The sequence below is a fragment of the Coenobita brevimanus genome, chromosome 80 (assembly GCF_032717465.1).
Source record: "Coenobita brevimanus isolate Jiangsu-jjx chromosome 80, ASM3271746v2, whole genome shotgun sequence".
Lineage (NCBI taxonomy): Eukaryota > Metazoa > Arthropoda > Malacostraca > Decapoda > Coenobitidae > Coenobita > Coenobita brevimanus.
In genome coordinates, this window is record NC_137033.1 from 19,765,503 (window position 1) to 19,785,339 (window position 19,837).

Genomic DNA, 19,837 nt, shown 5'->3' on the forward strand with positions numbered 1-19,837 from the left:
ACTGCCTCACGTTTGAAACCACTCAAGTATTTTGTTGTAGCTACGCCTGTCAATTTTATGCAGATGATAGTGAGTACGAACGTCTGAGAACGTTACCATTGGCACCAGGAGCCCTCTAATGGTCGGGGCAACCCAGGTACAGTTGGCATCAAAATTCATGCCGCCTCTTCTTTTTTCTCCATGGACTATGAAAATTTATGGTCAATCCGTAGAAACTGACACTGATTACTATATTCGTCCACAGATCCCTGGCATCAGTGTCGGTTGCTGCGAGTTCCCCTGACTGATTTTCAAAGACCATGGGGAGAAAGGCATGAGAGGTGACAGAACTTTTAAAATGGCGACTGTACTTTAGTAAAGCCAACTTCAGGCATCTGTATTGAGCTGAGTGTCATAGGCGTTTGTGGGTTAATGAAAACTACGGTAAAACATCTTTGTTTATCACACACACACACACACACACACACACACACACACACACACACACACACACACACACACACAGTCAATGGAATCAAAAGGTTTAGTGCGATACATTTAGAAACGCGGCACAATTGAAGCAGAAATTACGCTTTTACTTTAGCACAAAAATAACTTCGATCAATCCCTTTGGCTAAGGTTCGTGGTAACCGTTCAAATCTTAGCCCCTGAACTTCAAACACATCACAAGGCAGTGAAGTAGGAAGGTGGGACAGGTGAGGAGAGATGGGGGAAGGTGTAGGGGGAGTGGGAAGAGAGTGGAGGAAGAAGGAGGGGGAGTGGGGGAAAGGTGGGTGAAGAAACGGAGGGAATCCTGGGTTTGACAAGCTACGATTATCCCCCATCACCCTCATGTGAGCTTTTCAATCCGTTCAGCTGGATGTCATATTTCTTTTTTCCGCGTATTCTCTTTAGCTCCGACTCCCCAAAAGATGGATGGCGAACTGCAGAAAATCCACTTAAGTCAATTCCTCAGTTGGAAATACATATAACTTCTTACAGTATGATGCTTATATAATTGTAAAGCTAGTATTTCAGTTCAAGAGGAGTATTAAGAGCAATATTCAACTGTACTTAGAGCAGATTCTTGGAGGGAATGGATATCTAAAAGGAAAATATGACTCACTGTACATGTCCTTCGTTAAGATCATCTTACTTAAAATTGCAGTCTGTCATACCCTAAGTGTACATCATTTAAGAGAGAGCGAGACAGAGTGACAGGCAGACAGACAGACAGGCAGGCAGATGGAGTAAGACAGTGTGAGTGGGGTGCGTGAGAAGGCAAGGTGTGAGCGAAGAGTGTGTCATGTCACGTGCCACTCTTCGTCCACGCCACAAAGGTGTCCCATTCTGGCCCCGCTGAAATGTACCGCCAGCTTCGATCTGTTGTCAATAACCCCGCACAACACTTCAATAGTTTAATGTGCTGCAATGAATCACAGCACAAAGTTCATTATAAAATATGTGGGGATTTAAGGAACTTAAAGCCTCTATTCTATCACACTTGGGTCGTAACTTAATTTGTGAATGTTGTACAATTACTCACAGCACAGTGTTCGTTATGAAATATGTTGGGGATTTGGACAACTCAAGGCTTTGTACCAGTGAGGCTGGAATCTGTTATCGAGCCATATTTTAAGTAGCTTTGGAGTCTTTGTGACGCGTCCTCCTTTGCGGTTTAGTCAGCACATTAAAAATCAGTATTCCCTTGTGCGTTGTTGATGCAAACTGTGTCGACATTAAAAGGATATCAACAGCAAACAAGAGAATGTTAGGTGTACTCTACAAAATTAAAAGCTACGAAACCTCCTCTGTCACTCAGAATAAAGCCCTTATTCTGAGGCAAAATGTCCTAAGGTGAAGGTCGGAAAAAAGAAGAAAAATAAAGTCTTCGGGTCACAATATGGACATTCCGCTTCTCAGTTCCAGGCATGCTTTAGGTGACAGTGATGAAGGAAATGTCTCGAACTTCGTCTTAGAGAAAGGAGTGTTCTTACAACTTCTACCCCGGTCTACGTGATCGGAAAGTTTGCACCAGAGTATATCGGCATCAGAATATGGAGGGATGGAGTAGAGAGGTATCTGAGAGAGGAGGTGAAAGTTGGAGGGAATGCAGTGAAATGGCAAGGGACAGGGCGACATGAAGGTGATTTGTTTGTAGCCACCCTTTACGGGATTAGGGCGTCTGGTTAAAGACATATAGATAGATTGATAGACAGAATATGTCCGATTTCGATCTCGGTGTACAGAAGCCTTAATACTTCACCTTTGTGTAACTGGAATCCCCGATATTGTATGCTTCCTTTGCTTCACGTTTTGACGCTTATTTCAAGGTAAGAAAAAGAAAAATTTATGCTATATTACAGGTTACGGTGGCGTGCAAACTACCACTCTGTCCATCATGCAACCCGCCACCATTATTGGAAGTGAAAGTGTTTGGACTGCTCTTTTTTCTATGCTGTTCAATTATCCACTGAATATAACAATCGGTATGTAATGACCCAAGAAATATCTGGACACACGGCATATCTATAATTTTAGTTACTGTACCAGGGAAGGAACTAAATATATAGGCTTACATAAAAAATAGTTGTCAGTTTCCGGGATTATGTGGAGGCAGCTGCTCAGACAGGAGACTCTTGTAATAGGTGACGAAGAAATGCGAGGTATTACGGCAAGGGAGATTATACTAATACTCCCTCGGAGGAACGATTTGGGGCTCCATACTTTATCAGAGGACGAGGGTAAATGTTTCCTGTTTATTTCTGTATCGCCTCGTATTGAAGGCATTACCAATCACAGAAGGTAATGGGGGAATCTTATTTACCGCATTTTCCTTCTTTACCTGAAGGTGTGCGAGGTATTGCTACTCGGTGAGAAATACTTATACTATTCTCGTGAAAACGTGATTGCGAGAATACTGCTACTTAAATGGGAGATAAATTGCTTACGTGAAAAGAAGGGTTTGCGTGCACCATCCTTAAACCAGGAAACGAAGATGAGTGTATCACCTCATTACTTATACATTACTACAATCATAACAGCACAGAAGCAACTAAGGTGTCTGATTCTACTTACGTGAAGAAGGGTTTGCGTGCACCATCCTTGTACCAGAGGACAAGGATGGGCGTGTCTCCTCGCTGCTTTTGTATGACGACACAGGGTAGACGAGAAGGAGCACCTGCCACCCCTGCCATCACCGACACAGGCCCTGCAGTGGACGGAAAAGCAACAAATTAGTATGTATCACACTTTGTACTTTTCTCACTTTAATCTCAGTTGTATGAAATCCGTAAATATCAAGGAAAGAACGCTGAAGAAGAGTGAGCTTATAAGACAAGCAGAAAAAGACAAGAAAATAAAGGAAACTGTAATGATAGGAATGAGGGGAAAAGACAAAGGTTGCTGAAGTTAACATTAAACGTTTCACTACGAGAGGTCTAAGCGGTGCTGGAGAGGGACACCTTTATGTAGTGGCACTTATATGATCAGGTGGTGGAGCTGCCCGGTTATACAGCGTCCCTCAGTATTCGTCTATCTATATATCTATCTCTATCTAAGTGTCTATCTCTATCTATCTATATGTCTATCTCTATCTATCTACCTATCTATCTATATACTGTAAATTTTTCGTATCAGACTCTGCGCATAAACTAGATAGGCTATTCCCAGAGGCTCAGCAGTCCTCTTACACGCAACTTATGGCGTCATACATCTTCTTACGTCATCGTCTGGATGCCAATACTCACCGTCTGCTACAATACATACACACCTGGGTATTGTGTCGCAGCATTTACATCATGAATCTCACAGCAGAAAGTGTAGCGGTGGACGAGAACAAAGAGCAATGGCCTGTGGTGGGGCTTTATTTAGGGCACAGTTCACAGGCCGACCACAACAGTTATTATAGTATTAACTTAGCCTATATGGTTTGCTTGGTGAGGTGGAGCCATAATTCCAGAGATTTCAGTAATATATAAAAGATTGTATTGTCCTTCAGTAATATAAAAGAGACGGTGAAGGCTGGCAAAGAAAGGTCCAAAGAGTCCACACTGGATTTCGAATTTCAAATATTGTATTGAAAATTATCTTTGTCAACTTGTACATTAAATAAGTCTCCCAACCTGCCAACTATTATCACAGTTCGTTCCTGTTGTTCTTATTTTGCCACCTTACTATACACTTTAATTTGACTGTGAGACTTTTGGTAGCTGTGTAAGGACTGACGTACAGTATACAAGTTTTCATATACACAACTGAAGTTAAGGAGAGTTATAAATATGTCTGGGAGGGAGTGTGCACGGTACAGGTAACTGAAGGACCAAGGAGAAGGCCTTCCACAACGTACTTCGGGTCGATCCTATATATTTGAAATTATTTTAACCCTTCCATGTCCAAGATAACTCTGCTGTTCTCTTCATACTAACGCCAGACAATTTTTATGAAGTCAGAAATCAGTCAAATAAGCTTGAGTGTAATCGTTCCTATGGCGGATTTTTACCGCTCCTTGTCTTTTTTTGTTGCTTTCATGAGTATGGTTTGTATATGACAGAGAAAAAATAATAAAATATCTTCGCCAGTTTCACAGCGTTATACATTTTACAAAAGTTCAGTTACGAAGAGGGCCAGAGATACGTAAAACATGACACGAGTTACGTTCATACACAGACATACGTAACCTGCGCTATTTTTAGAAATTCTACTGCATTTACCGACTGGTTCAATTAGCCTGCAAATTCAAAACTCTTCTATACACAAGGGCAAGGTTGTTACTGTGCACCAAGCCCAATTTGGCCGTGTAATTCCTCTAAATTGCTCCCAGACGGGGTACAGACATGAAAATTGTCCATCTATTGCTGTGAGTAATATAAATGTTCTGCACACACACACACACACACACACACACACACACACACACACACACACACAAACCCTCAAACAATAAACACTAATAAATATCACACTGAATAAAAGTGGATGAAAATGGAGAGCGATATGCATTCTTAAAGCAGGTGGGAAAGGAATCCGGGTTGCGAAATTGAAGTGAAGTGAAGGATAAGATTAGTGTGGAAAGTCCGGCAGAGTGGGGGCGGTCAGGGAAAGGTCATTTAAGGTCATTTTCATCTTATCTTATTTTCCTTGAGTGTCTGCATAGTCATTTGCCCTTTCTTTATCATTCACTCCTGCGTCATTTAATTATTTATACCCAGCCAACTGTCTAAAGTGCATTTATTTTCACCTGGCAAAGACCCCTATTTACTAGTTAATGCTTAAGTGTATTCAGCTTGGGGAGCAAATTTTACTAGTAACTAAGGAGATTCATTCGTATCTCACAACTAAGGCCCATCGAACTTCCTGCAACCAATACCTGGAATCTGAGCTTTGGGAGTGGTCCAGCTCCGTCACATGAAGGCAAACTAGCTATAGTGCTGGCGTGCGGCCGTCACCTCTCGCCAGGCTCTATTGATCTTGGGTGGGGGTAAGCAACCAATTACAATAATCAAACGCACCTGTCACTGGAACTGGGCAGGTGGGCTGGGGTAGGTGGGATGATATAGCCGTCACAGGGGAACGGAGAAGCCGGAATTATAATGTAAACAGACAAACGATATGCGAGATGATAGTCCACTAATTCCCTTCAGTAACCGGAATCATAATGTAAATGGAAAGGAGAAGATCGGTTCATTAACTCCCTTCAGTTACAAGAATTTTAAAGTACACAAACAAATGGGAAGTCTGAAGATAGGTCAGCATCATGATGTAAATAGACGTGAGATGATCGGTTCATTAATTACCTTCAGTTCAAGAACAGTAGTCACATCGACACACACACACACACACACACACACACACACAATACATCAAAACGCGTAAGAAGAGAGACACCGTTATCTCTACACGATCCCAAAAGATAGACAATATCCCTACTTTTCCGAGAGGCCTCACTTGTGGCAGAGGACTGTAGGGAGAAAGTGGTGGATAGAGGCGGGAGGAGAAGCTGTAAAGAGAGAAGGACGGAAGATAGGATAATGAGGTGAGAAGGAAATACTAACTAGTGCTAAGAGATATGATTGAAAAGCGAAAGTGGGATGTGCTTTTTGAGGCGATGAGCAGTAGCAAGGTGAGGAGAGGTGTGTAAGAAAGAAGGTGAGGGAAGAGCGAGGAGAATTAACAGAGTAAGGTGTGAAGGGAGGAGAACGGCAGCTAAGAAGGGGTGAAAGGGAGAGGGAACAGGAGTAAGAGGATGAGAGAAGTGGGCGAAGGGATGGAGACTGATGTTAATATGGAAGTAGAAGCAGGTTAAGAGCATGAAGAGAAGAGGAAGGGGGAGAAAGGGAAGTCGGCGATGTTAAAGGGAAGGGGTAAGAGAGGAGAAGAAGAAGTGGAAGGAGGAAGAAGGGTGAAAGAGTGAGGAGTGAGGGAAGGGAGAAGAGAGTTAAGAGGATGAGGGGAGGGAAAGGGGGGAAAAGAGGGGTAAGGAAGTAAGGTGTGAGAGGAAGGGCTATGAAACGACCGTAAGGATGATTGACGATGGTGTGTGGACGGGGGAGCGAGGGAGTGGGATCAGGGAGTTCTGTAGATCAGTGTGGTCGTGCAGTTCGTCTCTCGCAGCTACAGTACTATACTGTATATACTCGCGGTTTTGGTCATGTTCTACGTGGCTTTGGAGATTCTTAGTGCCCATTTCTTTTCTCATTTTTTCATGGAAGATATTTAATTCATATGTTTCACCCTCAGTTGGCTATACGTAACTGTCTGCCGTAAGTTCGAACAGAATAAGACAGCTGTTCCGGCCATTAAAGCGTTAATGGCCCCGGTAGTAACACTCACAGATTCCTACGCTCACTCTCAGCTAAATAACGGCACGTGAAGCTGAATGATATAATACATGAGAGACAACGGGGCGTGAGAAGGTTAAAGATTATGTTACTTTACACACAACATGGGTCAGCGATATTACGCATAATTAGGGATAATATCAAATCTTTGTTAAAATGGTTCGACTTCTGTATGTTTGTTTGTTACCGTAACACAGCAAAAACGGCGCAACGTAGGGCAATTTTTGTTAGAGCAAGGTATCGATAAATGCTTTGACTTGAAGAATAAAACAATTTCCAGTTCCATCGTTCCACCGGTTCCCGACTTATGACTCATTTCTGGTCTTTTGCTTCAAAAAAATTATTTACTTTTAGTGCAGAGGGTAAATTCATCCTTCGTGCGGCAATGAAATTACCAGCATGACAGAAGAGAGAGGAGTGACGTGTTTGTTGTATTATCCCCCTCTCGCCTCTCCTTCTTCCCTCCTTTTACTCCTAAAACTGTATAATGTTGTAGTAAAATTTAGTATAATAGCAAACAATACAATCTTGCCTCTCTCTCTCTCTCTCTCTCTCTCTCTCTCTCTCTCTCTCTCTCTCCTCAACGGGTGTCCCAACAGGATAAAAATAGGGGAAAATTCCTCGCTCCGTCTCGCTCATGGCATGAGTAATTCAAATTTCTTTCCCCTTTCTACTGAAAATAGGAACTGATATCGAGCGGAGGCCTCCAAAGGCGACCTTTAAGCGAGTACGAGTAAAAACTGGATATTTATAACCCTGTAGCCAAAAAGGGGAAAAAAAAAAAAAAAAAAAAAAGGAAGGAAGAAAGAAAGGGATGAATGAATGAATGAAAAAAAGAAGGAAAGAAGGAAGATAGGAAAGAAAAAATGCAAACATGCTTGACATTCCCTATAAGAATGTACGAATCTGTAGTTCATGTGTCGTTGCTCATCAGAGGTCCTGTATTTCTCAGTGGAGACAAAATATAATAATTAATGCATACAAGCTTCAAAGCAGGTAAAGCTGAGAGAGGCTTAGCTTTTGTGCCAATCCGTTTAGGTGAGGCACAAGGGGATTATAGCATAGTCTTGTTTAGTTACAGACCATCACACACGGAGGGATTTTTTTTATTAACAAGGTTTCACTCATAGAAGCTTTATTTTCTTAGGTACGAGTACAGCGGCGTCGCCTTTACTTCAATCGTGCTTTTTCAGACGATTTTTATTCCATTTATCATTTTAAAGTTAAATATCATCACACACGAAGAACTTTCTAATCACCAAGTTTCCATTTCAAGCAGCTTAAATCCCTCACAAATCCTTCCACATTTATATTATACTTCTTATTTTCAGGCAGTTCGATTCTGCTTAGGAGAGATTATTTTCAAAGAGGAAAGATATGATGCATCCTTAGTTAACCCTGATTCATTAACTGAGACCCTCCCTATGCTATGTATCCTTAATTAACCCTCATTCATTAACAGAGAATCTCCTTAAGTTATGTATCCTTAATTAACCCTTGATTCATTAACAGAGACTTCCTTAATTATGTATCCTAAATTAATCCTTGATTCATTAACAGAGACTTTCCTTAAATTTCTATCCTTAATTAACACCCGACTCATTAACAGAGAATATCCTCAAATTGAATAAAATTGTCTGTGGAAGAAGAAAAAAAAAAGAATAGAATAGAAAGGACGCAATGGCAGTGAATTAGTTAAGACTGAAGGAGGGATGATAATGGTACAGGAAAATACAAGATCACTGATGAAATGCAAGGACAAGGACAGAAGGTAAAATTAAAAGCAGAAAACGGGAAAGAAAAAGATATAAGAAAATTATCAATGTACACAGATTGAAAAATAACGAGAGAAAAGATAAGATCATTGAAAAAAGGTGCAAAGATAGAGAATGGTTAAAAACGTGAAAGCACCGATGTTAATTTTATGGATACGTAGAGGAGGATAAAATCAAGAGAACTGAAGGAAACAGCATGAAAATGGAAACGAGACCATGATGGAAAAAAGGAAAGTCGAATTAAAACCAAAAATAATGAAGTAAATATGCTGAAAGGAGAGAGTGGTGAACAAAATAGGGAATAAGCAGACGAAGAACTGGAAAAAAAAGGAGAGAGCTGCAGAACATGAAAAATGAAGAGCTGCATAATGGCAAAAAGTTATTGATGTGGGAAAAATTAAAGATAAGAAAGAAAACGAAAGGAAAAAAACAATTTCAGTTAGGCGCACAAAAAAGCAATTGAGGAAAATTGCAATGGAGAAAATGGAGGATTATCGCAAACCGAGAAAGAGAGAGACAGAGAGAGAGAAAGGAATGAGGGAAACTAAGGAAAAAAAAATCAGAGGAAGAATATGAGGAAAATTCGTGATAGAATTTACACAGTATGCAATTTATATAGGAAAAAAAAAAAATCCGTGCGTGAAACAAAGTAATTGTGAGAGAGAGAGAGAATAAACGAGAAGAAAAAGGACTGAGGGAATGAAAGAAACAAAGAAATTAGGTTACCAGAGGAGGAGCAAAGAGAGAGAAAAAAAAAAATATATGTGGAAAAAAAAAACATGGAATGGAAATATATCTGGTGGGGAGAATAAAAGAGCAGAAGAATAAGGAAGCAAACCACAGTAGAGAGAAATACTAATAAGCAAAAACAGGAAAATGAGGAGCTGAGAAACAAAGGGAAGCACTGAAAAACAAAAGCCAACAGTAAAGAAACGAAACAAAAAGCAGAACGAAGGGAAGGAGGGAAAGAGAAAAAAATATAATAAACAATAACATACCGCAAAACGAGGATGCAAGAAAGAAGAAAGAAAATGAAAGAAAGACCTGCCAGCCAGAGGGAATAAACAAAGAAAAAAAAAGGAAGAAACTATAACATATATCGCGACAGAGTAAGACAACACAAGAAAAGAGTGAAGAAGGAAGAGAGTAACTGGGAAATAAGTTAAAAACAAAAACAACGCAACACCGAGAAAGGAAGCAGGAAAACAGAATGAAGTGGAAGGTTGGTAACTGCATGAACGTATGACGGAATGAGGATGGATGAAACACGAATGAAATGGAAGCAGAGCATGATTAGATATAAGAGTGAATAAGAGAGGCAATAGCGAATCACAGAGCAGGGAAGCAAGGAAGGAAAATTACAAAGAAAGAGGCAACTGTGGAATAAGTGAAAAAAAAAAAAAAGTAAATTGCGTACCACGAAGTAAGGAAAAATAGGAGCAGGATGAATGGAAAATGTGACAAAAGTGAGAAATATGAGAAAGGGGATAAACGAGAGAGAGAGAGAGAGAGAGAGAGAGAGAAATGAGAGAGGGGAAACATGAATAGGTAAGCACAACAGGGAAAATTGCAATGCTTATGCGTGCAAGTGAAGGGGAAAAAAGGAGAGAGGCAAAACACGAAAAATAATTGGAAATCTAATATGCTTTCCAGTGAAGGGGGAAAATGAAGAGAAGCAAAATGTTGGGAATAATCACAAGTCTTATACGTCCAGGCGAAGGGAAAATAAGAAAAGGAAAGCAAAAACGAGAGAAAAATCACAAGGCATTTAAAAGCGAGGAGGGTCGGGGAGGAAAGAGCAGAGAAGGAAAACACCAGGGAAAAAATCACAAAACGTATACGTACAGAAGAAGAAAAAGAATAGGAAAGCATAGCACGAGGAAGAAGCTGGAAAAAAAAGGCCTGAAAAGAAAATAAGGAAAACAAAATATTACGGAAAATATATTGCAAAGTCAAGGGAAGAAAGACTCGTGCCACTCAAAGAAAAAATCTCAATGAATATACCAAAATGCAGGACGGAAGAAAGAGAAATAGGGAAGAAATGAAAATCAGAGGAACAATGCGCCAGAAAAAAAAAAAGTCCCAAGGCTTATGCGTACAAGCGGCACGAGGGAGAGAGAAAAAGAGAAAAGAGAACAGACTGAGCGACGCAAAACACGAGGCAAAATCGCAAAGCAGGGAGAAAGAGCATCCTGTCCCTACGCACTCACAGGAAGCCCACAAATGGAAAGTCAGATATACGAGGGTTGGTGTTCTTTATCCCCGACACTTTAACCAGGCCTTTCCCCACGAGCAGGGACCTATGTTGGGAAATATTTCATCACAATGCGGCGCGGGACTCCTCAGGGGCCGACGCTAAGAACGGGGATAGGCGGGGGAAAATCCCTTTGTTTTCAGCGGCCAAATCTTGCAAGCTTCCCCCCGAAATATTTTAGCAGTGTTGGTTGGTCTGGGCAGGCAAATCCTCTCCCCCCCTCTTCCCCCTTACTACCCTCCCTTCTCCTCTTATCTCTACCTTGTCTTCCCTCCCTTCTCTACTCTCTATCCCCCACCTCCTCTCTCTTTCTTTCTCTTTTTTTCCTACCCCACCCTCAACTGCTCAATACGGTGGGGTTTTGAGTGAAAGTGAGGTTGGGTGATGGTGAGGTGGGCAGAAAGCAGGGATCACGATAAATGAAGTGGAGAGAAAATAAAAGTGATGGATAAGAGTGAAAGTGGAGTGGAGAGGGAAGCTGAGACCCGCCAAGATCGACGTTTCATCAAGACCCCCAACTACAGTATATTGCTTGATGATCAAGGACTAGGGAGAAACAAACTGTGTCCACCAGTCTGACCGGCCCGACTCTCACCTTGGATTTCCTCAGGTCAGGAATAAAGGTAGATTATAGACTACTCCGAAGCATATAGTGAACATGAGTCAGGGTGAAGTTCATAGGTGAAACAGTGATGCCAGTCTATGGGAAGAAGATAAAGAAGACCTAGCTGAATTTCACTAACAACATTGGGATCATTAAGAGGAGCCATTCAGCTTTGGCTAAATTATAGTTACTCCCCAGACCACGAAACACAACAGTCAAATCCACAACCCAGGTTCCTATTTCAGTTCTACATACGAACAGGATGGGGCAGAGAAGGCTTTGCCCAAAAGTTTCACGGCCGGCAGAGCATGAGACGAGGTGAAAGTAAGAGATGAAACAGCGATGCCTGTCTAAAGCAGTGAAGGTGAGGATGGTGGAAGCAGGGAGCTCCCCTTGTGTACCCAGATATTTATCGTCTTGCAGCAAACAGGGTAAATATTTGCTTTAATCCCGACCGCACACTTGCACCTTCAAAGGCCTGAGAATTACAAAAGGCGGAGCGTATCATCATCTCACTGGAGGCGTTCGAGGGTCTTTGTGAGCCATCATCATGCACACAGGCAAGCACCGGTGATCAATATTCTTGATTTAGCCTAGTTTTCAGGGAGATAATTGTGAAAATATTTTAAAGTACCTCTTTTTTTTTTTCATCAGTTGTCGAATCATATTAGCAAAGATTTAAAGGTATTCCGAGCTCACATTTCACCAATTTGCAAAATATCTGTACTGCCTAAATTATCAGAGTTTTGTTAAAAGTTGAATCATATACAACTATATATATATATATATATATATATATATATATATATATATATATATATCATCAGCCGTTTGAGTATCCACTGCAGGACCGACCTATCTCGACCGAAGTCGGGACGATACAGCCAATGTATCTCTACCAAGTGGCTTAGGCTGTCTGGTAGCGATTGTATGTAGGGTGAGCAAAGATTGTAAGTGTAATTGTAGTGTTGGAGTGGCTTTGGATGTGTGTGTAGTCTGTGAACCAAGTGTAATCAGCCCGCGCAAGCCGACTGGGTGCAAGCATACTTTATAGTAAGCGACACTGGTTCAACCACAGCACCCCTTGTGTCCGTCAATGCAGTACGTGGCCGGGTGAACACTCCCAAAGTTTTTTACCCTGGCGGGGCGCGAACCCTGGCTCACCCGTGTACGAAACGCACACTGTACCACTGAACCTCAGAGGCTCCATATATATATATATATATATATATATATATATATATATATATATATATATATATATTATTGACTTAGTAACAAAGTGTGATGGCAATATAATTAATTAAACTTTGTTTTTTGCTCCACATTTACTCGTGCCATTCTAGCGTACTGTACAACCAGCACACTCCACATTTTCCACAGCCAAGTATTGTGTGTGCTCATACTGCCTCCCTCCACACAACAATAGCACTCGAATGGTTTACGTATGTTAGTTGCATAACAGCCACTTACTCCATATCGCTAATGGAAGGCTGCTGTTGTGTCGCACCAATGCCACGATTTATTCAGGCCGTCTGTTTAGTGATCGGGTACATTGTTGATTTTAGCCTTATTTCGATAGCCCAGGGAATTCGGAAATGCGTGGACATACTGACAGTACATGCTTTTGAATTTCGCTGTAAGTTTGTACTCTGCCAGCAGTCGTCATCGTACATAATTGGAAATAATGTCACGTAACTATTTTGTCCACGAGAACTCCCTCGAATACTGTGTAAACAATATTCGCGTAAGCACATAGCAATTTATTATGTCCAGTCGGGGACTACTGTTCGTCTGCCTTTTCCCCTCTACCTCGCTTTACTTTTCTGACTACATTCCTAAGATGAGAGAGGCTTAGTATGTTTGTCTGATAATTTCCTCTGATATGATGCGTCGGGGAGGAAAGTGACGTAGGCTACTGTACATGCCCTAAGTGATAGGCAGACGCAGAGGAATAGTAGACTAACACTTGTCCCTGACTGTGCATAAATTCTCGTATCATACACTGCACCACAACGGCAGCAACATGCAATCAACATTACGGAGGTGACTGTTAACAATGCATTACAGAGGTGTCACCTCGGTTCTCAGTTTAGTCCACCTCTCCACCACCGACGTAGGGCCGGACTATCGCTTACACGCAGCCACGGGTCATAATTCATTGCTCCGGCTTGTCTCCCGCCGTAGTGGAGACATGCCGGCTGTCAGGCTGTGTGCTGCGGCTGTCTCACTACTTCCAGCCTGCCGTGTCGCTGCCCAGAATGTCTGATGCCGAGAAATTGTCGTGTGTGTTGCATGAGCACGGAGACGCTACCTTGTTATTTTGTCCTCCGGGAAGATGCGTTTCGTGTGCAGGATGTGTCGTGACCATTACTCTATTAATATGTACTGATGATTACAGGAGAGGTGCAACGTTCTGTATGTACCTCACATCCAGTAAGATATTCAAAGTCTATCAACCATCAGTCTTTTATATATTTCACACATGTTCAGAGTTGCAGCATTTCTTTCTGTGTTCCATCGGTCTGTTGTGTTTCATCTCAGTTCGTCTTCATAACTAACGATATCTATTGTAACATTACTTTCGACGAAAAGTGTTGATTTGAGATTATGGTAATTGCTGGATGGGATAAGAAAAGCACGCACACACACACACACACACACACACACACACACACACACACACACACACACACACACACACACACACACACACACACACACACACACAAGCTAACATGCATCTCCCCTAAGGTGCCCCTCAAAATCGCCTGGGGGTAATAAAAATACATTAAAAAAAAAAAGTCATAAAACTAAAGAGACAAAATTAATCTCAGTATGAGATTTACCTATCAACACTTGTGAGCAGGAATGGAGATTGAGAACATGACTGTGTGGACTTGATGAAGTAAAGAGACATAACAAAAGATGTATAATAAGAGTGACATTAACATAACGACGGGCAAATTAATCTCAGTGTGTGATTGCATACCTATAGCTATTACTGTAGATTGTAGGAGTGACACTGTGAGCCAGCTAATGAAAAAATAATGATGAAAAGGACACCATTGTACCAAAAGGCGTTAACTGGTGTGTGTGTGTGTGTGTGTGTGTGTGTGTGTGTGTGTGTGTGTGTGTGTGTGTGTGTGTGTGTGTGTGTGTGTGTGTGTGTGTGTGTGTGTGTGTGTGTGTGTATAATGGAGCTACATACACCTGTGACCGGAGTGGCGACTGTGGGAGTGACTTGGGGTTAGCCTGGACATGTCACCTTTACTGGGAGTGGCGCGGGGCACATCACCACGCAGCACCACCACCCAGGACATGACACTACGCAGGACACCACACTACATTAAACAGGACACCATGTTACCCGACGCAAGCCACGACACAACATTACCCGGGATGCAACACGACCCACTGCAACCCAGGACATAATACAACCCAGGGCACAACACAACCCAGGACACAACATAACCCAGGACACAACATAACCCAGGACACAACACTGCCCAGGCAAAAGAGGAAGTGACAATTATGACATGAAGAGAACAGATCATTAGCATCAACAAAAGTATGAAACGAGTGGAATATTGAAAACAGTTTTAAAAATTATTTCAAATTTTCAGACAATTTCGGCGATTCCTGCCACCCAGTCAGTGGAACCCTTACCACGTCAGCACCCAGGACACATCAGCACCAGGGTACATCAGCACCAGGACACATCAGCACCAGGACACATCAGCACCAGGACACATCGACCCAGGACACATCAACATCTGAGACACACAGACACCAAGGACACATAGGCACCAGGCACAAAACGGCACCAGGACACATCAGCACCAGGGCACATCAAGACCCAGGACACATCAGCACCCAGGACACTTAATGAGACCTGGCACCACACACACAGCATTTTTTCCTGCATCAAAATATTTCACTAATGAGATTTAATTAATATGAAGAGATTAAGCATTTTTGGGAGGGAACAGTTTTAAGAATTTTAATATTATGAGTTAACTTGGAAAAAAAAAGGGAAAAAGAAATTGAAGAAGCTGGGAAAATGAGTGTGGCCCGGTGAAAGTGAGTGTCGCTGAGAGAGGTTGGGTGAAAGTGAATGTGACTTGGTGAGAGCTGTGTGAAGAGAGTGACTTGCTGGATGAAAATGACTGTTGTTTGGTGTGAGTGATTGTCGCTGAGTGAGGCTGGGTGGAAGTGAGTGTGAGTGAGCGCATATGTTCGTTGAAAGTGAGTATTGGGTATGGTTTGAAAGTTGCTTAGTGAAAGTGACTTGTGCTTGGTGAGACTGGGTTTTACGGAGTGAGACTAGGTGAAAATGAGTGTGACTTGGAGGAGAGGGTCAGTGAGTGAGGCTGGGAAAAGATGAGTGTTGCCTGGTGAGAGTGAGTATTTGAGTGAGGTTTGGTGAAAGTGAGTGATGGTGGGTGAAAATGACTGTCCATGAGTGATGTTAGGTGAAAGTGAATGTTTCCTGGTGAGAGTTTTTGGCGATGCTGAGTATTGCTTGGTGAAAGTGAGTTACGTGAAGTCTCATTGATGATAGTGACTACTGCTTTGATGAATGACTAATGCATGGTCTGAGATGCTTGGGAGAAATAAATTAATGTTTAATGAGAGAGAGAGAGAGAGAGAGAGAGAGAGAGAGAGAGAGAGAGAGAGAGAGAGAGAGAGAGAGAGAGAGAGAGAGAGAGGAAAACAAAAAGACGACATAAAGAAGTTAGAGACCAGAGTGTAAATGAGGAGGACGTGCAGAACAATGAATTATGCACGAGGTGGAGATGGCGTTTTAAAAGTCGGTGAATGTCAACAGTAGGAGAGAGGCCCAGAGTACACCTTCGAAAGTGGCACAAGTGGAAGGAAGAAAGGGTGAAAGGAGAGCGAAAATTAAACGGGACGAAGTGGTGGCAGCCCCTCCAATATGGTGATGTTAGTGATATTATTGTTTTGCTCATTGGGGCTGTGGACTTGTTTTGATTTCGAAGAAGCTTGCATTTGATGAAGATGGCAGGGAAGTTGGGGAAGAAGAAGAGAGGTTAGAGAATGGCAGACACGTGACAAGTGCACTGAAAACAATAACAAGAAACAGACAATAAGAATAAAAATAAAGGAGCACCAGCGTGTTGGTGCCAGTTCTGACTTATGGATGTGAGGCTTGTGGGCTCTCAGGTGGAATACTGCTCACCCTCGTGGAGTGGATGCGGAGAGGTTGCACTAAAACATCTGCACAAAATTCAGAACAAAGCTGTTAAAGTAATAATAACCCTACTATTACTAACGAACTGCCTCCCCTACACGTGAGAAGAAATGTTGCCTTCCTTGCATTATTTTACAGATAATTTTATGGCAAATGCTCGCACGAAGTTGCATCCATTGTGCCACCCCTCCACGCATTCCCCCGCGCTACACTGGCATCAGATAGCGCTCATGACTGGACTGTCACACTGCCATATTGAAGAACTTCTACCTATCAGAGTTCTTTCATTCCCTGAAGTGCATCTCTCTGGAACTCGTTCCCCAGAATGGTTCCTCCCCCCCCCCCCCAAGTTTCAACCTACGGCTGTTCAAGTCCAACTGTAAGATTTTTACCTGTATCTAGGTGTATGGATTATATTTTTATTAATTTGTTTTTCCTTCCTCTGTTCTGTTATTGCAAAAAAAGTCATCGGGTTGAAGAGGTTAAGAGACTGTGAAGATAAAATACTGATCTGAAAGGGAAAGGTGGAAAAAGAAACAAGTGGGAAGGTAAAGTCGAGGAGTATGTGTGGGAGGGTGGCTTAAAGTGGAGGGTGTGAGCTGTGAAAGAGAAGTGGCTGAGAGGCTCAGAGGTATTTTTGTTTTAGACGATTTAGATGAAGAGGAGAAATGAAGTAACTGCTAAGAGACAATTCCCTTCTATGCCTCTTATGTTTTCATACTCTTTTCATATCACCTACATTTCTTCCTTCTCTCTCTCTCTCTCTCTCTCTCTCTCTCTCTCTCTCTCTCTCTCGCTCTCCCTTCCTACTCCTTCTTTTATCTTCTGCGTTTCTGCTGACTTTCCTTTTCCCTCTTTTTCTCCCCTCCTTCTAATCTCCATGCCATTTTCTCCTCCACACTTCCCGAAATTCCTTCTCCTCTCTCCCTCCCTTCCTTCCCTTTTCTTCTTCTATTCCTCCCTTTATCCTCATCTTCTCTGAAATTCTGTCCTTACACTCTTCTCATCCTCTCTCTCTGAACTCCATTCCATTTTTATCTCCCCTTCTTTTCATGCGGTTCTCTCTCTTCCTCCCTCCTTTCCCTCTCCTCTCCCTCCTCGCCTTCGTCTTGTCTTCTCCCCTTCTGAATTCCTTTTCCCTTCCCTCGTTTCACCTTATCCCTCAAATCCCTATTCTCCTTCCATCGTTCTCTCCCCTTCATCTAGTCCTCTCTCTCTCTCTCTCTCTCTCTCTCTCCCTTTTTTCCCCTCTCCTCCTCCTCTTCTACTTCTCTCTCTCTTCTCTCCCCCTTCACTCCCTCCCTCCTTGGGCAAGTCACCACCTCGGGCAGGAAGTATATAGATCAGCCACGCCCTTCTCTCCTTCTCTCCATCCTTCCTTTTCCTTTCTCTCCCTCCTCCTCTTTCCTCCCTGGCCTCTCTCCCTATCCATTTCCTTCCTCCTTTCCTTCTCTCTCCCTCTCCCCCTTTCCTCTTCTCCTTCTCTCTCCCTTTCCTCCACTTCTCTCTCCGTCTCCATTTACCCCTTTCTTCTCTCTCCCTCCTTCCCTTTCCTCTCATCCTTCTCTCCCCCTCCTGTTCTTCTTTCTCTCTCCAACCTCCCCATCTCTCCTCTACTTCTCTCTCTATCCCTCATCTACTCCCTTCTCTCTCCCTCCCTTCCATTCCTTACCTCTCTTTCACTCCCTTTCCTTCATTCTTTCTTCCTTCTCTCTCTAATCCCATTCTTCCATTCTTAGAAACTAAGTCTTCCCTTCCCCCTTCTGTCCTTCCTATCATCTAATTTCCCTTGTTTTCTACAATATCCTCACTTATCTCCCCTTTCTTCCGTCTATCTCATCTTTCCTACGTTTTTCTTCTTCATTTTCATTCACTTCTTCTCCTTTCAGCCTCAGCTCCCTCTCTTTTTATCTCACATCTCTCTGCTCCTCCTTTCCTGTTTTTTTCTCTCCTTCTGCCATCACCCATCTCTTCCCTTTGATTTTTCTTTCCCTTTCTCTGCGCTCACCTGATCTCTCACAGCATCATATAATTCCACTCCCCCCCTGCCTCCCCCTCTCTCTCTCTCTCTCTCTCTCTCTCTCTCTCTTTCTCTCTTTTCCTTCCCAGTTCCGTATTCTCGCTCCCCTTCCCTCGCTTAAGCTCGCCATTTCATCTCTCTTCCTCTCTATCTCCCCTCTTTCTCCCTTCGCTCACCCTCACCCTTCCTTATTATTCTCCCCTTTGCCTCTCTCTCTCTCTCTCTCTCTCTCTCTCTCTCTCTCTGTATCCTTTTCACGATTTTTCTCTCTCTCTCCCTTTCTTCCTCCATTTTCTCCCTCCTCTTCTTCAACCTTCCATTTCCATCTCCCATAGGACTTCTTAGAGCCAAGGGGGAATCACTGCTACGCTTGGGATGTGGGATTATTGCTGGCCTTACCGTTGGCAGGGGACAGGGGCAGGGTGAGACAGGGTGAGAGAGGAGACAGGGCAGGGAATGGAGGGGTAGAGCAAAGGACAGGGCAGGGAAAGTCAGGGAAGGCAGTGTGAGGCAGGGGATATGGACAGGGTGAGAAAGGGTGCAGTAGGGGAAAGGGCAGGGGAGGGACAACGGAAAGGAGCAACTCAGATTTCGATTGAATATGAAGAGACATAGAAAGTTTCCCACGCTGCTTGTTTATCCCTCCACCAAAACAAAAATAAAACACACACACACACACACACACACACACACACACACACACACACATACACACACACACAAAGTCGTGATAATCTCCCCAACGTAACTATTTTTTATTTCATTACGTCACAGGTAAAACAAAAGACGTGGGAAGATTTTACAGTCCTCTTATCCTTCCTGCAATTCAAAAACTGAGAGAGAGAGAGAGAGAGAGGAAATGAATAAAAGGAAAGAGAAGGGAAGGTAAAAATAAGGAAGGAATGATTGTGTCAGGATAAGTAACTATGTGAGAAAAACAGGCATAATTTTGAGATACAACGAAGGGACAGGAAAGATAAGGAGAGATAAGGAAGAGGATGTAGGGAAGTGAGAGGAAGGAAAAGGAAAGGAAGGAAAAAAATGATAACTTGTGTCAGAAGTGTATGGAAGAACCAGAAGAAAGATTTGGACAGAGGGTAAGAGAAGGGCAGGGTAAGGGGAGGAAAAGAAGGGTGAGAAAGGTTGGGAAG

General features: G+C 42.7%; 1 protein-coding gene across 1 annotated transcript in view; it reads right to left on the reverse strand.

The window, feature by feature from the left end:
- LOC145409291 (synaptogenesis protein syg-2-like) overlaps nt 1–13,613 on the reverse strand; it is a 53,654-nt gene extending 40,041 nt beyond the window's left edge. The window contains exons 1-2 of the mRNA XM_080279769.1: nt 13,568–13,613; nt 3,058–3,190 (exon numbers count right to left, since the gene is read on the reverse strand). Coding sequence (XP_080135895.1) covers nt 3,058–3,190; nt 13,568–13,613 — 179 coding nt within the window. The remainder of the gene's footprint in view (nt 1–3,057; nt 3,191–13,567) is intronic.
- Between the last annotated feature and the right edge of the window lie 6,224 nt (nt 13,614–19,837).